Source organism: Myotis brandtii, unplaced genomic scaffold, assembly GCF_000412655.1.
Source record: "Myotis brandtii unplaced genomic scaffold, ASM41265v1 scaffold374, whole genome shotgun sequence".
NCBI classification, from domain to species: Eukaryota; Metazoa; Chordata; class Mammalia; order Chiroptera; family Vespertilionidae; genus Myotis; species Myotis brandtii.
In genome coordinates this window covers 4,162,225-4,185,903 of record NW_005364372.1, presented here as the reverse complement: position 1 = coordinate 4,185,903, position 23,679 = coordinate 4,162,225, and the positions used below count along the sequence as shown (strand labels likewise).

The 23,679-nt window shown below is 37.6% G+C and overlaps 1 protein-coding gene across 9 annotated transcripts in view; it reads left to right on the top strand.

The window, feature by feature from the left end:
- The window catches only part of HDAC9 (histone deacetylase 9), an 846,941-nt gene that overhangs the window by 361,529 nt on the left and 461,733 nt on the right, over nt 1-23,679 (top strand). For 2 of the 9 annotated variants that reach the window (XM_014544649.1, XM_014544645.1), the window contains exons 1-2: nt 10,846-11,295; nt 11,540-11,602. In XM_014544649.1, the coding sequence (XP_014400135.1) occupies nt 11,581-11,602 (22 nt within the window). In that variant the 5' untranslated portion in view covers nt 10,846-11,295; nt 11,540-11,580. Of the gene's footprint in view, nt 1-10,845; nt 11,296-11,522; nt 11,603-11,637; nt 11,944-23,076; nt 23,114-23,679 lie in introns of those variants that run through there. The other 7 variants (XM_014544651.1, XM_014544644.1, XM_014544647.1 and 4 more) reach the window with 6 other exon arrangements.

The window sequence follows — 23,679 nt, the reverse complement described above, 5'->3', positions numbered from 1 at the left end:
GATCAGTACCTTCCCCTGGCCATGCAGGTCCCTTTGCCAGTTTTAGGAAGGAAGGTGGGTAGGAAAGAAAGTGGCACATAGAAGCTAGATCTGGAGGAGTCCTTCAAAGGTGGAGCAGTGGGTTGGGAATACATCAGACCAATAGACCGAGGGAGAGGAAATATAGAAAGTTTTAAGATGGTCAGTCTATTCTGCTACCACTCATGTTCCTGTAACAAAAAATCAAATCAAATGTCATTGGTAAATAGATAATAAGATTATAAAGTGGATGTTGGTTCATGAGTGATTTTTCACCAGACATTAGAAACGAGAAGATTAGAAATAAAATAATAACTTTCAGTAAAAGGGAAAGGAAAAAGCTACCAATTGGGCTGATATATTGGCTACATGAGCCATGGTAACTGTATTTAAGAAATTAAAAGCGAGTGCCTGCATCCATTGAGTCCCAGCCACGAGGCAGTAGGCTCATGGCAGGAGGCACGTCCTCTGAGGCCCACAGAAGTGCACCCCCTGCCTCCATGCTCTAGTTGGCATTGGCTCAGCACCCATTGCTCTAACGCACATGTATTGTTTTGTGCATTTGTCCATCCAGTGTGGCAGCCTCTGGCCAAACTGAGCTGTGTTATTTGTTTATTTTTGGGGGGTGAGAGGCCAACTTATTTCCCCAATTAATGATAAATATAAATAATAATGTTAGGTGATGATGATTGCGCTACATTACAAAATAAGATAGGTTTTGAACAGTTTTCTAATAACCCTATCATCCCATATAGTAGTTATTTAGGGCACATAGTTAATGAAATAATACTTTTTTCTGGAATGCAATTATTATATTCTAACTGACATACGTGTATTGTTATGAGCATATTGTTTTGTTCATGGTGTTCAAAAATTATACATAAAGGACTTAACTTATTAGGATATTACTTTTGGGTTACTCAAATGCGTATTCCTAACCCAACAATAATGAACGACTGAGCACTATTGGACAGCCCTATGAGGATTCTACTGGGTTCTGTTTCCCTTGAGTACCTGAGTTTCTGTCTCCAGTAGTCGGGCTTCACCCCAGCATCCATGATAGAACCTAGAAAATGTCTCTTTAACACAAAGCTTTAGGAAGAGCATAAAGTGATCTAACGTAATATACCTGCATCATGATTTATTTCATTACATAAAGTGCAGCAAAGTCATGTCTGAGAACTGATAAGTCCTGACATGAATCTTCTGTTCCCATCTCACCTCTACCATGTGGAGTGAAGTCCAGCCTCAAGTTCTGGTTCTGAATAGTCTGAACACTGGAATTTCTCTCCTGGACAGACATCATTATGGTGTGATGGTTTATGCCTGGTTGTTAAAACCCCATGTCAAGACCCTGGCTATTATTTGCATTAAAATGATTAGGCTCTGTGTCTGTAATTGCCTAGGAAAAATTAAAAGGAAGATATCCTGCAACTTCTAGGAAATCTCCACCAATGGAGCAAAGGAAAAAAAAAGACCTCTATTATTCTGTGAGCACAAAACCAAACTGGGTTGAGGGCTCAGACAATTCACTCATATGGTTGCAAAGACAGACAGAAACTCCCGGATTGGAGAGGACTCCCCTGAGGGCTCCCAGATTGGAGAGGGTGCAGGTCGGACTGAGGGACCCAACCCCCATGCATGAATTTCGTGCACCGGGCCCCTAGTGTTGAAATATTCTAAAGCCAGACAACCTGAGCCTGAGGTAGGATCAGTACCTTCCCCTGGCCATGCAGGTCCCTTTGCCAGTTTTAGGAAGGAAGGTGGGTAGGAAAGAAAGTGGCACATAGAAGCTAGATCTGGAGGAGTCCTTCAAAGGTGGAGCAGTGGGTTGGGAATACATCAGACCAATAGACCGAGGGAGAGGAAATATAGAAAGTTTTAAGATGGTCAGTCTATTCTGCTACCACTCATGTTCCTGTAACAAAGAAATCAAATCAAATGTCATTGGTAAATAGATAATAAGATTATAAAGTGGATGTTGGTTCATGAGTGATTTTTCACCAGACATTAGAAACGAGAAGATTAGAAATAAAATAATAACTTTCAGTAAAAGGGAAAGGAAAAAGCTACCAATTGGGCTGATATATTGGCTACATGAGCCATGGTAACTGTATTTAAGAAATTAAAAGCGAGTGCCTGCATCCATTGAGTCCCAGCCACGAGGCAGTAGGCTCATGGCAGGAGGCACGTCCTCTGAGGCCCACAGAAGTGCACCCCCTGCCTCCATGCTCTAGTTGGCATTGGCTCAGCACCCATTGCTCTAACGCACATGTATTATTTTGTGCATTTGTCCATCCAGTGTGGCAGCCTCTGGCCAAACTGAGCTGTGGTATTTGTTTATTTTTTGGGGGTGAGAGGCCAACTTATTTCCCCAATTAATAATGATAAATATAAATAATAATGTTAGGTGATGATGATTGCGCTACATTACAAAATAAGATAGGTTTTGAACAGTTTTCTAATAACCCTATCATCCCATATAGTAGTTATTTAGGGCACATAGTTAATGAAATAATACTTTTTTCTGGAATGCAATTATTATATTCTAACTGACATACGTGTATTGTTATGAGCATATTGTTTTGTTCATGGTGTTCAAAAATTATACATAAAGGACTTAACTTATTAGGATATTACTTTTGGGTTACTCAAATGCATATTCCTAACCCAACAATAATGAACGACTGAGCACTATTGGACAGCCCTATGAGGATTCTACTGGGTTCTGTTTCCCTTGAGTACCTGAGTTTCTGTCTCCAGTAGTCGGGCTTCACCCCAGCATCCATGATAGAACCTAGAAAATGTCTCTTCAACACAAAGCTTTAGGAAGAGCATAAAGTGATCTAACGTAATATACCTGCATCATGATTTATTTCATTACATAAAGTGCAGCAAAGTCATGTCTGAGAACTGATAAGTCCTGACATGAATCTTCTGTTCCCATCTCACCTCTACCATGTGGAGTGAAGTCCAGCCTCAAGTTCTGGTTCTGAATAGTCTGAACACTGGAATTTCTCTCCTGGACAGACATCATTATGGTGTGATGGTTTATGTCTGGTTGTTACAACCCCATGTCAAGACCCTGGCTATTATTTGCATTAAAATGATTAGGCTCTGTGTCTGTAATTGCCTGTGAGTCATTTAAGTGCCAAGTATTCCCCACTAGCATTTCTAAAAGGGTTTTGTGTTTCTCCAATATGTTCATCAAATGCCTGTTTCAGTTGTGTATTCCTGAGCCTCTCTAGTTCTGACTGACCTCTGCGATTTATCTGCAAAGCTAGGCAATGGAAAAGATCAGACCCTGCTCTTTCTGGCAAGAGAAAAGGGCTTTGAATTCAAAACAGGGGCAGAACCACGAACCTGATCTTTTGTAATGAATGCTAGCATGCCCTGTCTTTCTGTTGTGTTTTTATCTATTTCCCCCTTATGTGGGTCTTGTTTGTATTTTTTGAGTTGATCTCAGCTATCTTCCAGCACTAAATATTTGAGACATTATTCTACTACTTAAGTATTAGAAATCAATGTAACAGATGGATGAAGAGTCAGTCTATTAGAGGATTAAAAACATGCCTTTATGCCATAACCGGTTTGGCTCAGTGGATATAGAGCGTCAGCCTGCGGACTGAAAGGTCCCAGGTTCAATTCCAGTCAAGGGCATGTACCTTGGTTGTGGGCACAGCCCCAGTAGAGGGTGTGCAGGAGGCAGCTGATTGATGTTTCTCTCTCATCGATGTTTCTAACTCTCTATCCCTCTCCCTTCCTTTCTGTAAAAAATCAATAAACTATATTAAAAAACAAAACAAAAACAAAACATGCCTTTATGAAGAAATACTTTTCCTTCGTAATTGTGATATATTCCTTCATAATTCACATTGAGCCCTTATTTACTTATTATTTTTTTCTGGAGCAGCATGGCACATTTTCAAGGATGCAGTGTTAGGATCCAAAGGACATGACTCCTATTTCTGGACCACAAGAACAGAGTGTGACAGAGCGAGCATTAGCACCAGGTGTGCCACATTGTCTCTTCTGGTTACGCTCACTTCACTTGAACACCCAAGACCCTTCTTCCCAGAAGTCTTTGCAAGACCCATTAGTTGTCAAAGGAAACAATATTTGTCGTATAAGTATGGGAAACCCTTAAAATTAAAAACAGAAAATCGGCTATTGTATTTTTTAAGGTATTGATCAGAAGTGTTACTTTTGCTGCTACTACAGTTTTCCCAGCAAAAAAATTAGCCAAAAGAAAAAAACACTGACGTATGTATTTGATGTATGCTACAAAGTAAGATAAAAGAAGGGAAAAGAGTATGGACACTAGAGGGTAGTAAACATGTGCTTAGGTTTGAGGCAAGAAGAAAATCGACATCTGGTTTTCTGTGGGAGAAAACAAAAAGTGAAAGTTCCAAATTAATTTTATTATTAGAAAAAGTTATAATAAGTTTTTCAGGGCCGGGGATGAGCCTGCAACCAAGGTACATGCCTTTGACCAGCATCAAACCCTTCAGTACACAGACTGATGTGCTCTATCCATTGAGCCAAAGTGGCTAGGACTAACACCTTGAGATTTTAGATGTTATTTCCTTTTAATGTTTTCTCCCTAACTTATAATGGGCAATGTCATTAACTTATGCATGAAAATGCCCTGTCATTTAGCCTTCAGAACTCTAATTATTCCTAGACTTTAGTTTCCTTTAACTTGGATTGGGTTCCATCAAATCAATGCAGAATTATGCAAATTTAAATAATCAAAAAGGTCTGGAATTTAAAATAAGTAAATTTGGCTTCTAAAGGGTCTCCTCTACTTATGAGAAACACTATTGAGAATTTCCTCCAGATATAGCCAAATAAGAAGACAACATTCCCCAATTCATTAAGAAAACACATATTGTTATAGTTTCAGGTCAAATAACTAATGTTAGCTATTGATTTTTAGCTAAATAGTCCCTGAGGTCTGTAATGAAAACATTAGCTGTGGGGATGCATTGTGGATTGAAGATATTTGTAGATTGCAATTAAGTGTACAAATATCAAACACATCATGCACATTAATGTAATTCACATATCCAACATGTGTAGAATGCTAATGGTTTGCTAGGCAGTATGGAGCAGGCATGTAGATGAATGACATTTCTCTGTTCTTGACTTGCTGAGGTCTAGTGTGGGGAACATATAAGTAAACAAATTATTAAACTATCCAATGGTGTATGTTGTGATAGAAGTAAGGATAGTTAGGTCCTCTCATTCATGACTGCTCCGGTCTCAGGAGCTTTGCCCAGGAGGTAATTTTGGACAGAATTTTGAAGAATGAAATGGATTTACCACTTTTGTGCTCAACTAGGGCTGTGTATTCCCTTCTGTAAACTTACCAAATGCAAGGCTTTACTGTGAGATGAAAGGGAAAAACTATAAATGTCATACTTGAATAAAGGGAAGGAAAGGGTTAAAATAAAAGACTACAAAAATATCTAACTGGCAAGTGTAAACTAAAAGAAAGTCTGTTCCACAAATTTTGAGGTTAAAACATTTTAAGGGACAAAGAAAGATATTATAATCAGGTGAAATTAAAAGAAATTTACAGATAGAAAATAGTGGAAGAGCATTCTCGAATAGAGGAACAACATATGCAAAGGTATGGGAAAATGAAGGATTTGTGTGGGTAAAATCTAGAAATTTTTTGTGGCATGAAGTTTGATAAAGAAGGTAAAGGACTAAGTTCTTAAGTCAGGTTTGTGGTGAGAGCATGAATGGCATGAGAGTTCAAGATTCTCTGTTCTTGTCACTGGAATATGGAAGAAGATTCCATGACCGTGAGATCTCTGATATACTTAGTGATGTGGCCAATTGCAAATGTTTGTACTTTAGTTATATGCCATTACTATAAATATTTTGATCAGTCAAAAATAAGTAAAGTATGTGTTGGGTTTTGTTATTTCTTAAATTTGGTAGTTGGCACCCAACTAGATGGAATTATGAAGTCAGAATTTAATTGCAACATTTAAAAATGTTACTATTTACAGAGGCAGGCCTTCTGGTATGCTCCTGATTTAACTTGGTGATAGAAATGGTTTGGTATGGTAAATATCAACTTGACCTTTATGGTGAGAAATTACATAAAAAGCTCTGGGTTGACTTTTTAATGTCTGCCTTAATTTATATTAGTACATAGATATTTCTCTTATCACAGCTCTCAAATGTAGGATTCATCCAGATGCTACATATGACTATTAATTTTGGTGATCAGAATTCCACTTATTTCCAAGATGATTAAGATCAAAGATGCAGCTACATAAGGAGGCTTACTTTATAGAATAATATAAAATTAAACATTAGAAGCATACCAAATAGCCGAGATCAGAATGCTAATTTTACATAATTGGAACTCTCGCAGAATTTTTATTTTCATAGCTCTGTAGCCAAATGTGGTATTTTGTCTTGAAACTAAGACTTATTTTCAGAGCCTCTGGTCCCATAATACCTGGTCTATACAAAGTTCAGTAAACATAGGATGGTTAGTCAAGGTTGGTTGCTATTTCAGAATCAATGCTGGTGGGAATGCAGATTGGTGCAGCCATAATGGAAAACAGTATGGACAGTATGGAGTTTCCTCAAAAAATTAAATATGGAACTGCCGTTTGACCCAGTGATCCCACTTCTAGGAATATATCCTAAGAAACCTGAAACCATCAGAAAGAATATATGCACCCCTATATTCATAGCAGTGCAATTTACAATAGATAAGATCTGGAAATAGCCAAAGTGCCCATCAGTAGATGAGTGGATAAAAAGCTGTGGTACATTTATACCATGGAATACCATGCAGCTGTAAAAAATAAGGATCTTTTACCCTTTGAAACAGTAAGGAGGTAGCTGGAAAGTATTATACTAAGCAAAATAAGCCAGTTAGAGAAAGACAATTATCACATGATCTCACTCATATGTGGAATTTAATGAACAAAATCAACTGATGAACACAATAGATCAGAGACATAGAAGGGTGGAACAGACTGATGAATATCAGAGGGAAGGCAGGGGTGGGTGGGAAGAGATTAACCAAAGAACTTATATGCATATATTTTTCAAGTGACTTTTGTCAGGAAGGAGGTTGAGTCTGAAGCTATATTTTAGAATTTTGAGTCAGAATCGTATAATCAATGGAATTTGCCAATTAAAAAATAGAACCTCTGGTACTAGGCAATGCAATTGATAACCAGACTTTTCTAAAAGCTCAGCCATCACTGCAGTTATTAGACCTACACAAATGTATTATTATGTTGATTTATTAGTGCCAACATCTTTAAGATACTTCACAAGAAAAATATTTGAAACTCTGTTCACTCAAAAATATTTGATAACTTTTTTCACTCAAATTATACCATGTAAGACAATTTCTGATACAGTCTGTTGCCTGACCTTTTTCATTGGTTATTCTATCCTGTGAAATAGTGACAAGGCAAGAAAAGTAAATGCAAGAAATAAAGTTAATTATTGAGTTTTTAATAAGATATGCTAAAATGAAAATAAATGAAATATTAGATGTTGAATATTATATTAGTGTCCTGCTCGAGGTCACTAGTCTCTTAATAGGATCCCCTGCAACTGAGGTACGTGCCCTTGATTGGAGTCAAGCCTAACACCCTTCAGTCCCTGGGCCAACTCTCTATCCATTGAGCCAAACTGACTAGGGTCATAGTCACTGTTTTTAAAAGATTTTTTTTCTTGATTTTTAGAGATAGAGAGGAAGGGAGATAGAGAAAGAGACATCAATGTGAGAGCAAAACATCTATCAGCTGTCTCCTGCACATGCTTACTGGGGATCTAGCCCCAAACTGGGCATGTGCCCTGACCTAGAGTCCAACCAGCAACCTTTCAGTGCACAGGACTAAGCCCAACCAACTGAGCCACACCAGCCAGGGCCATAATCACTTTTAAATCACTTTTGCATTAGGATTGGATTCCCCTTCCCATTTTCTATTAAACTGGGAACCATGCCCCCCCCCCTTATTATTTTCATTTTTTTTATTTGAAGAAATGTAAAATATAATATTTAGATTAATTTCCAAAATATTAAATTAAAATTTATTATATTAAAATATAAATGAGGGAACGCCTATCTATTCTAGCTTGACATGTGAATTAGTTTTTATGGTTTTTATAATATAGCATTTAAAATCCTTTTTTTTCAAGTCAGTAAATTAGTTTTGTAAATGCCCTTAAAGAAATCTAATCATATTTCTTTACTACCATTGTTGAGATGATATGAGAAAAATTAACTCAAAATTCTAAATACTTATACTTAAGTTCCTGGATAATGAAACTACGGTAATCAGTGTACTTGGTGGTTGTTTTAATGATGCTTATTTTTCCATTCAGAAACAAGTAGTATCTATTTTATGGTAATTGTCCAAAGTCTGTTCACTCTACACTGAGTTTTTATTATCAAGAGTTGAAAGATAAGACTGCTGATAGAAAAATAAAGCTGAAATAATGCAGGGATGAAATGTAATAGACCTCAAGTTAAATAACTTGGTCAAAATGAAGAAAGCACATTATTCATACTATTTTGTGTGGAATGACCTTTCTTGGAACCTCTGAGAAATAGGATAATTACTAAGTCACTCTTTGGAGTTTTATTTTTTATGATTATAAAAGCTTGGAGAGTTTTGTAGTTTGAGGGTATAATTTAAACTTAAAAGGATGAAAGGTATATGAGTATATTATAGCAATACTGGGATTTTTGTTATCCATTAGATGTTAATCACTAGTTTTGCATATTCTCTTCATAACCACTCTGACACAATGAGACAGTGGTTCCATTTTTCATCAGTAGGTACTATTAACATTTATTCTGAATATCTCAGATAATTGTTTGCATCATATTAATAAGGGACAAGTTGGCAACCGAGAGAACATGAAGACTACACCTACTTAATCAGAGATGAGCTAGTAGAGACTAAGCAAGACTCTGTAGTCATAACAGCAATGAGTGCTTTTACTACCTTCCCCAAGTCTTTCCACTTTCTTCATGGATAAAATAGGGAGCTCCTTTGTATTAGATGGATGGTTTTCAGTTATTTTTTTAATATAACAAGTCATTGTTCAAAATAAATCTTACATATTTAAATGTAGACTCATAAAAGTGAGGCCACCCTGGTGGGAAGAAGAACCTTTTCTGCATGGAGTGTGCGTCAACTCCCAGGTTCCTCAGCATCCTGGGGACCGAGAGCTTGAACACCATTGTAGACAGTCTCTAAATGTCCAAGGTCTAAAATGCTATGGTTGGTTACATCATCTCCAAGTAAATTGCCAGATCCACAGTATTTCCATCCCTTGAATCTTATATACCAATCCCTTAATTGAGTGAAAGTTCACTTGTAATACCAGATGGAATTAAAAGGGTTTTTTTTCCACTGACAGGAACATAAGATTCTCTTGTTTAGCTTAAGTAAATGCCGTTTGGAATAAGTTCTTTTTTTAAATCTTGTAATTTATCTGTCCAAATATAATTTTGCAAGAAGTAGGAGTCAATCTATGAAAGAAGGAAAATTCAGTGCCATTTTCTTCAGCAGTGGGTTACCTGCCTAATGACTTACAAGTTTCCTCCCTTCCGCCCCAACTCTGTGTCCTCTTGTTCTCTTTCCTCTGCCCCACACTCTGTCCTTGAGGGAGGTCCCTCCTCCATGGGATTGCTCTGGGAACCTTGAAGCATTCTGCCTTTTCTCTTTCCTTCCCTGTTGCTACTACTGCCTTGGGAATTACACTTTCCTTGCTCATCTAGTTTAGAAAAGGGAGAAAGGCTACCATGATCAGTGGGTTATCACTTTTGCATTTGTCCTTGGAGTGGCTAGATGCTTGCAACCCAATCTGTGATGCACAAATGATATTGTAAGTGCATACCATAGACTATAGAATCCTTAGGATTACATACTGTAATATATTTACTTTATAGATGAGTTCCCCAATGTGTGTTGGTTTGGGAATCTATCAACTTTTATAAATGCTATTTGTTTTAGAAAAGTGAGGTCTGTTTTTCAGGTAACCAATGTAGAGATGAACAGCTGGGGACTCAGTATATTTATTTATTGATGGTGCATGCTTTACTAATTCTGCATCCACCTATAAGAAAACACCCACACCTGCTTCTCCTTTTACAGGTAAATTGAGTTTAGCCTGAGAGGCTGAAAGAGATGAAATATTTTCAGGTCTAAGCTATTCTTTTAAGTGTAAATATCATAGAGGCTGGATGCAATAAAATTGATATTGGGTACCACCATCATATCCAGATTTGTGAAATGGACAATTGCCTTACATAAATAGCAAGTAAAAAAAAATCACGCCATCCTTCATAAATATTTTATTCTGGAGTGTGCTTGTTTTCCGAAACTACCTCTACTAAATCTCCTGTCAGTCTTGAAACTAGAAGGCAGAAAAGCTTCTAGTGCCACAGCCAACTGCAGTGTAGCCAAAGAAACAGGCAACAAAAATAGAACGCCAGGATTGCTGTGCGTGGGTGAGGCAGAAACCACATTATGAGCAAAAGCTTCCAGTATTATTTTAGAACCAATACAGAGCTCTGCACTTCTCTCCTCTCTTTTCCCAAAACACATACTACAAAAATAAAAAGAAATGAAATATATGTGCATTTGCCCTCTTAGAATTATGTTTCTTAATTTTTTTTTCTTGCCTTCCTTTCTTTGGTTGCAAATTGCCAGTGTGGAAACAGTGTGGAAAGCAAGCTGGAAGGGAGGAAAGAGTTAATTGCTCCTAAGGCCCTGCAATAGAGAATTATGGTTTGAAAGATAGAGGCTGGACAGCTGGGTTTGCTGGGGTATTTTTAAATGCATTAATGCAGGCTCCAATCACTCGGCCAGGCTTGACCTATTTTTGGCTCAGGCCGACCATTGTTCTATTTCTGTGCCTGCGGGCCATGCTGTTGTTGATTCATATGCAAATGGATTATCACTGGGTTTAGCCAACTTGAGCTGAGAGAGACCAGAGAGGGAGGAAGATACACACACAAACAGAGAAGGGCACCAGCTGAAGCCACTCGCAGGACTGCCGCTTCTTGCGAGGAAACTCTAGCAGCCTGAAGAACTTTCAGCTGGATTTCCTTGGTTTCTCTTTCTCGTGGGTAGAGTTAATATTTTTCTACTTATTCTGACAAAGCAATATCCCCGAAGCACATTCCCATCTCCCACCTGCTTTTAGTGTTCAGGATAACCTGAACTCCAGAGAGCCAGAGCATCCACCCGATCCTTTCTGCTCTGCACACAGGTTGGTAACATGGGAAAAGTGTCCAGGTCTTTGGAAAAAAGTGTGTGTCCATCTGAACAGAAAGGAAACCGTAGTGGGAGTCGATCCTCTGCTGTTTCTCCTTGGGGAGGAGGGAGGACCAGCCCAGGGAGGGTAGCTCCGGGGCCCCTGCACAGAGCAGAGATGAATCTTTCATGGAGCTGAAGTCAGAGTGATTGCAATATGCTGCAGACAATTTACGAGAGTGACTCGTGTTTTTCCTCAGATGGGGTGGCTGGACGCGAGCAGCTCTTGGCTCAGCAGAGAATGCACAGTATGCTCAGCTCAGGTAAGAGCCTCTCTCCTCACTGAGACGTTGTACCCAGGAAAGGGGGCTGGCTTGGGGGAGCGCAGCGAAGAAAAAACCCCTCTCTTAGCTGCTTTTTGGTGCTCCTGCTGCTGTTTTCTTGGTGCGACGGTGGGGTTTATCTTCGATCCCTTTCATTGCTGTTTCTGTGCATATTCAGTCTGCTGAGGGCCGGCTGCTTCTGAATGAAATCGCAAGCTTCTGAGCAGGGATGGGGCTGAGATAAAGTCAGATGTAGTTGGGGGTGTTTGCCTGACTGTGTAACTAGAAAAAGGAGCTCAGAACTGATGGGAAGCATATTCTAATGGGACTTTAAAAACCAGGTAAGTTCATACCGGGGCTCCAGTTTAAATTGCAGCCCTCGCTAGCCTGACGGTTTTGTGTTTACAGTGTGCAGTACAGAAGCACATTTATTTATAGACCTACCTTCTGAAATGTGCGTGCTCTGGAGTTGTGAAGGTAGTTTTAATGTGTCGTTTTTTCTCATCAGCCTGAAATGAAACTATTTAGAATGAAATAGAATTATTATTAGCAGATGGTTATTTTCGTTTTCTTCCAAGCCAGGTGGAGAGTCTAGCTAGCATCGTCAGTCAGATGCAATGGCATAGCACACAACAGAGGTGTTATATGCAGGTGCAATGTTTTAAAGAACAGTAACAGCTCCCAATTTCTACTTTCTCTGTCTGTGTCTGTGCCGGTGCCTTTAAGGAGGTGTGCTGATGAGAGAGAAAGCTTGTCAGCTTTACCAATTTCTGTCTATTCCAAGAGTAGACTCTCCAGGCAATATCACTTATTTGTCACTGGTGCTTTTCACGTGTACTTCCTCCAGCTGGCTCATAAAGACTGGGGTTTGTTTTGGTCCTCTTCTGAATGTGTCCATCTAAATGGACTTAAAGTTCTCCTTAACAGCTTCTAAGTTCCTATGTGGGCTTAATCAGAATCATAGCTCACCATTCAGACTTCCACGATAAAAATGCAACATCAAACAGTGTTTACTTGGTAGAGCTAGGGAAAGAAATATTCCACAGGTTGGCAGGATGTATGTTTCACGGTGGAACATCTTACCCTCCACGGATCTGTGTTGGAAGCGAGTTTTCTTTCAACCTCGGTTAATGATGAGGATTTCAAGATTCTCCTGTTGACCCAATCTTTTCATGGAATTGGAATAAAATAATCCGTTTTGTACGATTTGGTATGTTGACACTTAAGTGACAGGAATTCTATTAATTGATAGCGTCTGTTTGCCTAAAACAATTGTACTGGTAATCCAGCTGTTTATTATCTTCCTGGTTGTGAATTTGACAAGGGCTTGGGGAGGGGTCAGCTGATGTGTCTTTAATGGAACTGGCCGTTTAACTTCTTAGCATTTTACTTTTTAAATATGGACCAACTCTTTCGAAATAACCATTTCAGATATCTTTTAGTATTGCACTTTATCCTTTTAATCCTCATCTCTGGGCTGCAAGTTTGATATTTTTTCCAGAGGATAGAAACGAAACGAAGCTGCAATTGTCTCCTGACATTGATTCTCACTACAGGTGTTTACAAGCTTCACTGTTTCTCAGTGTCTGATAATTTTACCTAACTTTCCCCGACTTCAGTTGAGAGTCATCTTTCCAACATTTAATGATTTTTATGCAAAGCAACACTATTCCAAGCAGGGCAGTGCTTGGGGCAGTCCATGCTGCTGTCAGTTCTGCAGGAAGCAACATTGAAGCACCAGCAATGAAAGGAAAAGTGATGTAGGTTGATAAAAACTCCCAAGTCTGTCTGGTATAAAGAAGGAAACTCCACTTTCTATTTATTTTTAAAATTTGAAACATAAACCATTTGCATATTTCCTATCATGCTGTGCAGTGTTTAATTTTGTTTAATATAATATGTCCTTAAATGTAATCTCCCCAGTCTTTATTGCATGCTTCCCCTGAGGAATTTGGCTCTGACACTTGGGGTCACCAGCAGTACTTTACAAAATGCTGATGCCTGGGTTCCATCCCCAGTGTTTCTGATTTAATTGTATAGGAAACAGCTTGAGTATTGGGATAAACTCTTCCAAGCAATCCTAATGTGCAGCAAACTTTGAGTCACTGATGCGAGGAGGGGAGGGGTCCTTTAAATTAATCTCTGTATTAGGGCTGTTTATCTTAGTTTAGTTACAAATCTTGTTCAACTCCCTTTTGGATCAGTGGCATGGATGTGATGGATGGGCTTAGAAACAGATGGAGTCTTTGGGTCTGAAAGAGAGAAAAGAGATATGGTAACAGTGCAGAGTGCTGGCGAGAGCACTGTTCTAGGGGTCAAAAGCTCCGTGTTCTGAGAGCTCTGCTGCTGGCTCATGGTGGGACTGCTTTACTCACCTGTAACTTGAGGAATAATGATGTCCTCCTGATTACCTCATGGCATTCATGTGAGGTTGAAATGTGACCTGCTATTATTAAAGTGTGTACTCTCTATTATTATTATTGTTTCTAGTGAGTGAACCTGGGCTCCTGGCTCTTCAGTCCTTGGCTCTATCTCTCTGATCAAGACAGATGAGTTAGCTTATTTGTCACATTGGGGAATTATTTTTTGTTTTGATAGAAAGTTACCTTTAGTTATCAGTAAATCAGCTATGTTTTTTTCTGGTCTGATAAGAATTAAATTGCTTCCTTGTGCAAATTGTGACTATAAATCAGAGCAGCTAGTGTGTGCGTGCTCTGTGAGATGTCTTAGTGCATTACATAGAATCAAAGGCAAACAAGTTGTAGAATATGCAGTTGAACAGTGAAATCCCAACTGCAGATTTCTTGTGATTAATTGTTCTAAAAGTTTTGTTGTTAGCCACTGTTTTAGAGTTCCCATTTGTTATTCTAGTTATATTGAATACTATGCATTAATATAGAAGATTTTTCTCCAGAGATCTTTATATGCTATTGAATTGTGTTTTATATAGTTCCATTTTTTCCCTAATATTGACCCACCCAGGCTAGACATCTTAGGTAGAACTATGTTCTTCAATATAGTCTGCTAATGTCTTTTTAGTTTAAAAGGCGTTATAATATTGAATCTTGGAGTTCAGTATGAGTGACATATTTTGCCAGCCTGTACTTTTAAGGCTCCTATGGCCAATATAAGGGATAACTACAGCAGAAACTGAAGCACGTGCAAATATTGACTCAGGTCACTCGGTAGTGGCTGGCAGATCAGGGGTGTTCTTCAGTGGCCAGGCAAATTGCTTAACGCTTTGGACCGCAGAGCTGTCCAGACAATATTGGAACCATTATTATGAGAGTATTTCCTAGAGTTTGTACAGCATTAATGTAAAATACGTTCTCAATAAGGAACACATTTTCACTATGTCTTCATTCTTTATTGTTTTCTTTTTCCCTTTTTTGCTTTTTATTTCTTTATTTTTACTTTGTATTCTTATTTTAGGGTATAAAAGAAAAACACTTAGAACCAAATCCTGAATTTCTTTATGGAAAGTGTATCTTCACCTTTTGAGACTCTTTTCCCTCTTGGCGTGTGTATTGTCAAGGGGAAAGGACCATTTTAGACTCAGTAGTCGTTTATGTCTGCTTGGAAAGCAGAATCTAATTATGAAAATGTAAGTCTGTGAAATGCTCCTGTCATGTCAAGAATCACTTCTGGTATTCCCCATAATTGCTGTTTTGCTGTTCTCTAACTTGGGTTATCTTCACGTACAAGGCTGTTATCAATTTGAATATTTGATAGGTAGCAATCAAAGAGCTAGTTATAAATAGGCCTGTTCATAATGGGGACAGGAACGAGTATTTTTTTTTTTTTCTGTGGACACAGGTGGATTATTGTATAATCCATTAAGTAAGAAGACTAAAAGAAACCCACATTATGAATTTTAAAGGGTGCTTTTGATTTTGGAGATAAAAAATTTGAAAATGTAGTGTATAATTTCTCACCACTAATAGAAAATATAGTGATCCTAAAATAGTATAAGCCAGTAACTGCCCCCTCCCCCCACATACACACAATAGTAACAATAACTGAGCAAAGAAAATGAATGGCAGACCTACTGCAATGTACCTCAGAAACTAATAGTCAAGGAAAAAATGGAACCAATGATCAGAAACAGAGAGACCTATCAGGGCCTGAATCCTGAGAGTCCCGTAGAATTTTACTGACAAGATGGCAACTTGCTGAAAATTCTCTCCAACTCTAGAGAGAGTCAAACTGACGAGGTATCTTCCATTTCTGTTGTGTTTTGTTTGGTTTTATTGTTGCTGTTGTTTCTTGAGACTGAGGAATAGCAGAAAGGATTTTGGAAGAGGAACTAGTGAAATGGAAGAAGGTGAACAAACATTGCCTCTCTGGAGAAATGAAGGCTTTGGAGCAACACTCCCCATTGGGGAAGTGATCAATAGCTCCTTGCAATGTAATACCCTCCCCCCACTAAGCTTAGAGCTGCCACCAAGAAGAAAACATCAACTCACTGAATCCAGGGAATTGTCTAATAATTGTTTCTTATAAATAGAGTACCTAATTTAATAAGAACATAAATTCTGTAAAACTAACTCAACGATGAGATGATGAAACAATAGAGTGAGATGAAAAAGGATATTTTAGATCTAGGGAAACAGATTGGGAATGAAAAAAGCATGATAATTATAGAACAAAAAATATTCATTAGAAATAGCAGGAAACAGAATAGACACCAGTGAAAATCTTTACCAACAAAGAGGAAAGGCTTGAGACAATCAGTTGGAATGAGAAAGGAAAATTAAAGCATTTGGAGAGAAGTCAATGATGAGAAAGACAAAGGCAGTATAACAAAAAGATTATTTATGTCCCTGAAATTGATGTTTCAAAACATTTAAACGGAAGATAATTTTGTGAAAATGAAGAAAGGTCATTTCACTGAAAGAGTAACAAATAAATCTGCAGATTAAAAGAGTTCCCATCTTTTAGGAAGATTTTCTAGAAATGTTCAGCACATAGTCATACCCTAACGGGGCTATTGAATTAAAAATGACAAATAATTTTTCAGAGGTTCACTCAGATAAAGCAAAGATCTATGGTGGGGGAGGGTAGGAAGGGAATCTGTGAGACTTAATAAAACATCAAACGTTTCCAGTATCTAATACCAGAGGATAATGAAAGATCTCTGAAGTTCTAGAAGTTCAATCCACTGTTCCACCCAGGCAAGATGTTACTAAAATATAGTGAAAATAAACAGGCAAGGTAGAAATTCTCAGACATGAACTACAATGCTTAACAATAAAACCCACACAATGAAGAGATGAACTACAAGCAAAAGAATGGAATTCAGAAGTGAAGAAAGCATAGTAAGATTAATGAAGCAACATTGAATCTATTTAAACAATTATGAGATTGTGGTTACAGGACGGAAAGCGCATTTTATAAAGTAGGGCAATGTAAAAATATTCATAAAGCTAACCAATATGAGACATTGGGGAGAGGTGAGAAGGAGGAATGTGTAAAAGTGTTAATATCTTCTTCCTGAGCAGGGACAGACTCCCTGCTGCTTAAAATAGAAACATAGAGTTAAAAAAAAAAAGACTCCAGCTTTCAGCTCAGTGGAGGCTTAAGTTCAGCTTTATCCGATTGTCCGGAATCCAGGTTTATTGGGCCTGCTGCTTAAAATAGAAACATAGAGTTAAAAAAAAATAAAAAGACTCCAGCTTTCAGCTCAGTGGAGGCTTAGGTTCAGCTTTCTCCGATTGTCCGGGATACAGGTTTATTGGACACCAGGTGCCTCCACCATGCCCAAGTTCCACCCCGAGATCCAAATCGTATGCCTGAGGTGCACTGATGGAGAAGTGGGTGCCATGTCTGCCCTGACTCCCCAGATCTGCCCCCTGGGTCTCTCTCCAACAAAGGTTGCTGATGACATCGCCAAAGCAACTGGTGATGGAGGGGTTTCAGGGTTACAGTGAAACTGACCATTCAGAACAGACAGGCCCTGATTGAGAGAGTGCCTTCTGCCTCTGCCCTGACCATCAGAACCCTCAAAGAACCACCACAAGACGGAAAGAAGCCAAAAAAGAAAAAGAAAATAAAAATTAAGCAAGTGGAAATATCACTTTTGATGAGATTGTCAACATTGCCTGAGAGATGTGACCGATCTTTTGCTGGAGAACTCTCTGGAACCATTAAAGAGATTCTGGGGTCTGCCCAGTCTGTGGGTGGCGGTGTTGATGGCCACCACCCTCTTGACATCATGGATGACATCAGCAGCGATGCAGTGGGATGCCCTGCTAGTCAAGAACTACGAAGGGAAGTATTTCCATGAAACATCATTGGACAACCAAATACTGAATGAATGAATGAATGAATGAATTCCAAACACTGATTTTTAAAAATAGTTTATATAATTATGTTTATAGTCCCTTCAATTATAGTTTTTATTGTTAAATTAATTGATATTTAATAATTTTTAAATAAAAATATGTAATATCTCATTTTTATAAAAGTATATATTTTGTCTATTCACTCATATCCCAGAGAATTCATGCATTGATAGAAAGAAATCAGGAAAAGGTTTGTGTGTGTGTCCATGGTCTTGGGTGTTCGATGGGCTTTTACTTTTATCATCATACTTTTTTAACTTGTTTGAATTTTTATAATATGCACGTATCTTGTAAAAATGTGTTTCTTACACTTCCACTCACAAAGCTACTGTGCCTGAATACATACAATGAGTAATGTAAGGGGTAGGTATATGAGTTAGGTTCTATTCCACAGCAGGCAATAGCAAATTGTACTCAAAGTGGCAAATGACAAATAAATTTAACAGTTAGCGAACTAGCAGGGTAGTTGGGCAGCCCTAGGTGGTCCATAGTGTCAACAGCATGTGGGGCCTTCACGCTGCTCCATTCTGCTGGCCCTAGAGTTGGTGTCATCACAGGGCTGTTGCCTCCAGGAGTCACAAGTTGACTGTACTAGTTCCAGGCATTGCATCAATTTATGTCTAATAAATTCCAAAGACGTAGAAGAGAAAGTTTGCTTTCTTGGGTATTTTCTTAAGGAAGGACGTTTTACCCAAAATTTCTCCAGCAAACCATTCTTCATAACTCATTGGCCAGAGTAACATCATCTGCCAATACCTTTGCCAGTCATTAAAAGAAGAATGGGATGACCACCCAGATAGCTCTTCAGGGCCATGGCTGAGCCAGGGAGGATCAATACTGCAACTAATTATCTAGTTTATATTAGGAAGAGGAAAAAGCAAGAAGAATGGATGTTAGCTAGGTACCAACAGGATCTGCTGCAGTGTATTTGTTGGTGGTTGGAATTCTCTTCTTTGTAATTTTCTTTTTGTTTTTTAGAACAAACTTTTGCTATTGGATTACTTCACCTTTTTCAATTTTATTTTTCAGTTACAGTTGATATTCAGTATTACTTTGTATTAGTTTCAGGTGTACAGCATATTGCTTAGACAATCATATATGGTATTTTACAAAAGTGATTTTCTATCCCTCACTATATGTCAAGTACCCATCTGTCTGTAATTTTCTTTAGCTTGTAATTTTGACAAAATATAATTAATTAAGTGAAGGAAGTGGACTATATAATTTCTCTTTCAATTGAATCTTGGGTCTTCATTTTCATGAAGATACATATCCATTTAAACACTACCTTTTTTATTTTTTTACTAGTACTGAATATAAAGACTTTTTTTAGTACTCTCTGTTGTTAGAAGGAGCCCTAACATCCCTGGACAGATAACTCAGTTGGTTAGAGTGTCATCCTGATATGCCAAGGTTGAGGGTTCGATCCCAAATCAGGACATACATAAGAAGCAACTAATGGATGCATAAAATAAGTGGAATAACAAATCTCTCTGTCTCTCTCTCTCTCTCTTCCTCTCTCTCTCTTTCTCTCTCAATTATTAAATAATATTTTTTAAAATAAGGAACCCTAAGAAAGAGACAGAAGTAATTATGGTAGAAAACTGGATCTGTCTAGGTTGTAAATCATTTTTTTTTAGAAAGGAGGAAAATCAGCATTGTGGACTGGCCCATTACAAGCATTTATTATAAGTTTGAGTAAAATATTCCTTTAATATTGGCTTTGAGAGAAACAGAATATTATAGGAGGATTATCTTACAGATATTCAGAATGCAACTTCTTTGCCAGTATGTTGTTTATAATTAATACATTTTACAGTAATGAACAATTTTAACAATCTGGAATGGCAACTGCATTTTAACAATTCTTTTCTGAATTGGAATACTTTGAAAAAAATGTAATTGGGATAAAAGCCCATGAAAAAGACTTTAAAAACAAGCTCTCTCTAGATGAAATTCAAAGATGTTTTGGCACGTGCTTCAGATCAGTGTGGCTTGCTGTCATCTATTTCATTCTTAAAAGAAACTGGACTGTCAGTGGTTGGTCTGAGAGGCATGGTGGCCTCACAATGGACAGTTTTCCCTTTTCTAATCTTGGGAGATTGACAATCTGGGCATGAAAAGATAAGGAAATACCTTGTGTCCACTACTTCCATTCTTTTTTTCACTAAGTCAGATACACACATAAAAAAAACCCCACTTAATTTAAACAAAATTTTTTAAATACTAAACAACCTACACTTTTAAATGTTATCAGAGAATATTATATTTTAGGATTACTCCGTGATGCTATGGTTTGTGAATAGAACACTAAGTAAATCTTCTGCTTCATAAGGCTATCAGTTCCATTCATTATTTTATGTTAATTTTTTCATAGTAAAATAAATGATGGGGCTTTTATATATAGTGCTTTTAAAACACCCCATAATTAAATCCAATGAAAACTACATTTAAGGAAGAAGGAAATTTACCAAACCACAAAGTGTAACTAGTCATTTACTTATGATTAAACTGTTTGCATGTTGATGAGGTTGGAAATACCCCAGAACTTCATTTTCTTGCTTCTTCCCCTCATGGTCTACCACTTACGATAGAAATGTTTAATTTATAATTTATATTTAGTATTGACACAATTGTGGCCATGTGGGTGTCATTTTCAATGATTGAAGTAAATTTTAATGAGTGTCTATGGCCTGAAATTTTCACACTGGGTGAAAATATGAGTGTCATGAAGCTTTTTCAAAATTTGACATAAAGAACAAGCAAGAAGATTTCACTGTATTCCCATTAAATTACATACATTGTGGCCTGGGATTTCTTGCTTTAGTACAAAAATGTTTACCCAGAATATTTTCAGGGAACCCCGTGTAGGGTGAACTAGAAGAGCTCTTGGTGAAGTGAATGCCATTGAAATTGTATTTGTCATAGTGTTTTTTACACCTGCTTACAAATGAAATTCAAGCGTGTATTTTGAATCGTGATTTTTACATCAATACCAACCCATTTTAGATTATAAAGAGAAAGTATCACCATTAGTTACCAATATTAGTTTTCTACCACATTCTACTCTGATCTAGTTGTTTTAGTCTGAATTTAAAAGGTCAATGATTGGACCCATATTTTTTCATAATTTCTTATCCCTGTCATTCTTATCATTATTGATGTAATAAGCTAATGTTTCAGAGCTGTTTCTGTACCAAGCATTGCTTTATCATTCAATCCTCTCCACAATTTGAAGAGGTCTGCAATATTTACAGTTGCAGCAGTGTTCGTATTTTGCAGATGAGGAAAGAAGTTCAGAGGAACATATTGAGGGTCACCAAGGCTAGGCACTGACAGGATCTGGTCTGAACTGGTTCTTATTTACCATGTCCCTACTGCTTTTTCTCCAAGAGGAAAATATTTAGCCTAGGATACTGCTTTTTATATCTGTTTGGTGCTAAAAATATGGAATCAGCTATATTTATAAACAAACATCTATGCACACTTCTTAGTCCTGGGAGGGTTAAGGCACAAATAGGTTTCTATGTTGAGAGGCTTGCTGGAGGAGCCTTATTTCAACGTTCCCGATGCCTGATGATTAAACTGGTTGAAGTTACCACTATCCAGGGCTGAGATGAACTTCAGGCAACCTCCAAAGTTCCATGAGACTGATGACACGCAGAGCAGTGAGCAGACACTGGAGACAGAACCAGCAGTCCCCATGCATTTGGTAGCTGTTTGCTAGTGCTCCCAATACATCTCCTATATCATAAGGCAAGGTTTGCACCACTTCAAAATAGCACATTATTACTAATGTATTTTAGCAGAAGGTACTTTTTCGAAGTGTGGATTCAGTTTATTTTGACCCAAATGCTTGAATGCTTGCATTATACCCACCTTGATTTTTTGCCAGGTCTTGGGTGGGGTTGGGGGTGGGAGTGGGGTAGGGGGTGTTAATGAAGTCTGTGTCTCCATTCAAATCCAGATTTCAACATGCACCATCAAACTCCTGAGCCAAAAGAATGATCTAGCTAGCAAAATTTAGATTCTGCCTGTTTTTAATATATATTGGGCATTTGGGGTGAAAAGTGAATGGCGGTGTTTTCAGATACCAACATATGACATTATACTTTATTTTCTTTCCTTGGATGAATATTGTATGCTCTGCAGGTGGCTTATGCATAAAATTCACTAATTAGATGCTAATCCAATTACTTAAGAGCCAGCTCTGGTTTCCATCAACTATTTTTTATAATCTTATTTGCTGTGAGAATCCTGAGCCATTTTTTATGAATCAATACATTGTAAAAGCATTATTGATTGTCATTTTCATGACCAGCATAATTGATTGCCTTCCTAGGGGGGCAGAAAGCTTTCAGAAGATCATTAAATGCATTAAAATCTGCAGATACCTACATGTCTGTGACTGTCTTTAGCAGGCTGAGTCCTTTGGGTCAGTTATTCTTAGCCTCGGTATTTCTATCTTATGGCATCGCAGGTCTAAGATTAGCTTGTTAGGCGTTATCATGCCATCTGAGTTACCTCCTAATATAACTCTACACTGGAATGATTATTTATAGAAAGAGCATTCTGTCATTTTTGGGTTATTTCTAGTAGTTTAAATAAAGAAGAATAACATTCAAGTGAAACCACAGATTCCTTCCTGCTGCCAAAACAACATGATAACTGTCTGCTTAAGGGGCAATAATGTTTAAATGTGTGTTTAGGGTGATTGCAGAGCTCGTTTTATCTCTGCCACCTTGACAGAGAGGGGAGGCCGTGGGGAGTGCTGGGTAATGCCGTGGAAAGGCAGAAGCAGCCTCGATGCCTCTGTCACAGAGCACAGAACACTCTGGTTGATGATGACAACAAGAGACACACAGGGTTTATTTTTAGAAACAGACATTGCTAAGCTCTCTGTTTGGTGTTAATGTGGCTTATAAATAGGACTGCTGGCTGTTGACCTTTCCAGTGAAAATGGCATTATATTCTACACACATGTACACACTCACACTTCTTTTTTCAACTGGCAAGAATATATATATTATTAAGAAAATAACTAGGACATTGTAAAGCTAAGAAATCTAAATTCTGTTAAATTCCTGCATTGGATATACAGTATTTTTTAAAATTTCACGAAGATTGGGTTTAAGAGATGGTGTATTTGAAAAAGCAATTGAATATTGTAAGTACAATGAATCTACAAGTGGGCTATAAGATGGGGGAAAATGGGTGGATGGACTTCATGAATGACTTTTAATAATTACAGTACCTGTAAAATAATATCACGTATGCTTTCTTCCAGCTTTATTGCAACAATATATAAAATATAGCTACAAAAGATCTGAAGCATTAATGTCAGTTGCTCCTTTAGGTAGGTGAGATAAAATTCTCAGTACATAGGAAAGTAGGTATTAGTCTCTGCTCGTTTTTTTGGTATAATGCTGAACCCAGATAATTTTATGAACAATAACATGTAGTGTCACATTTGAGAACTGTTCTCTTAGCTTACTTAAATTGCGTGCTTAATTCAGACCTTAGTAGTTGATATTTCACTATAAAATTAGAATTGTGATTCAGTCTGTTTAATTTGCATTTTATATTTTCTGATTATTAACTCATTGTTGTTAGATGATGACAATGTTAAAATAGTATGTTAACACATTTCATGTTACACATTAATTGAAGTGCTTTAGAATGGATAATTTAGAGCTCTGTAAGAATGTTCATAATTTTATTGTCTACTGAAAA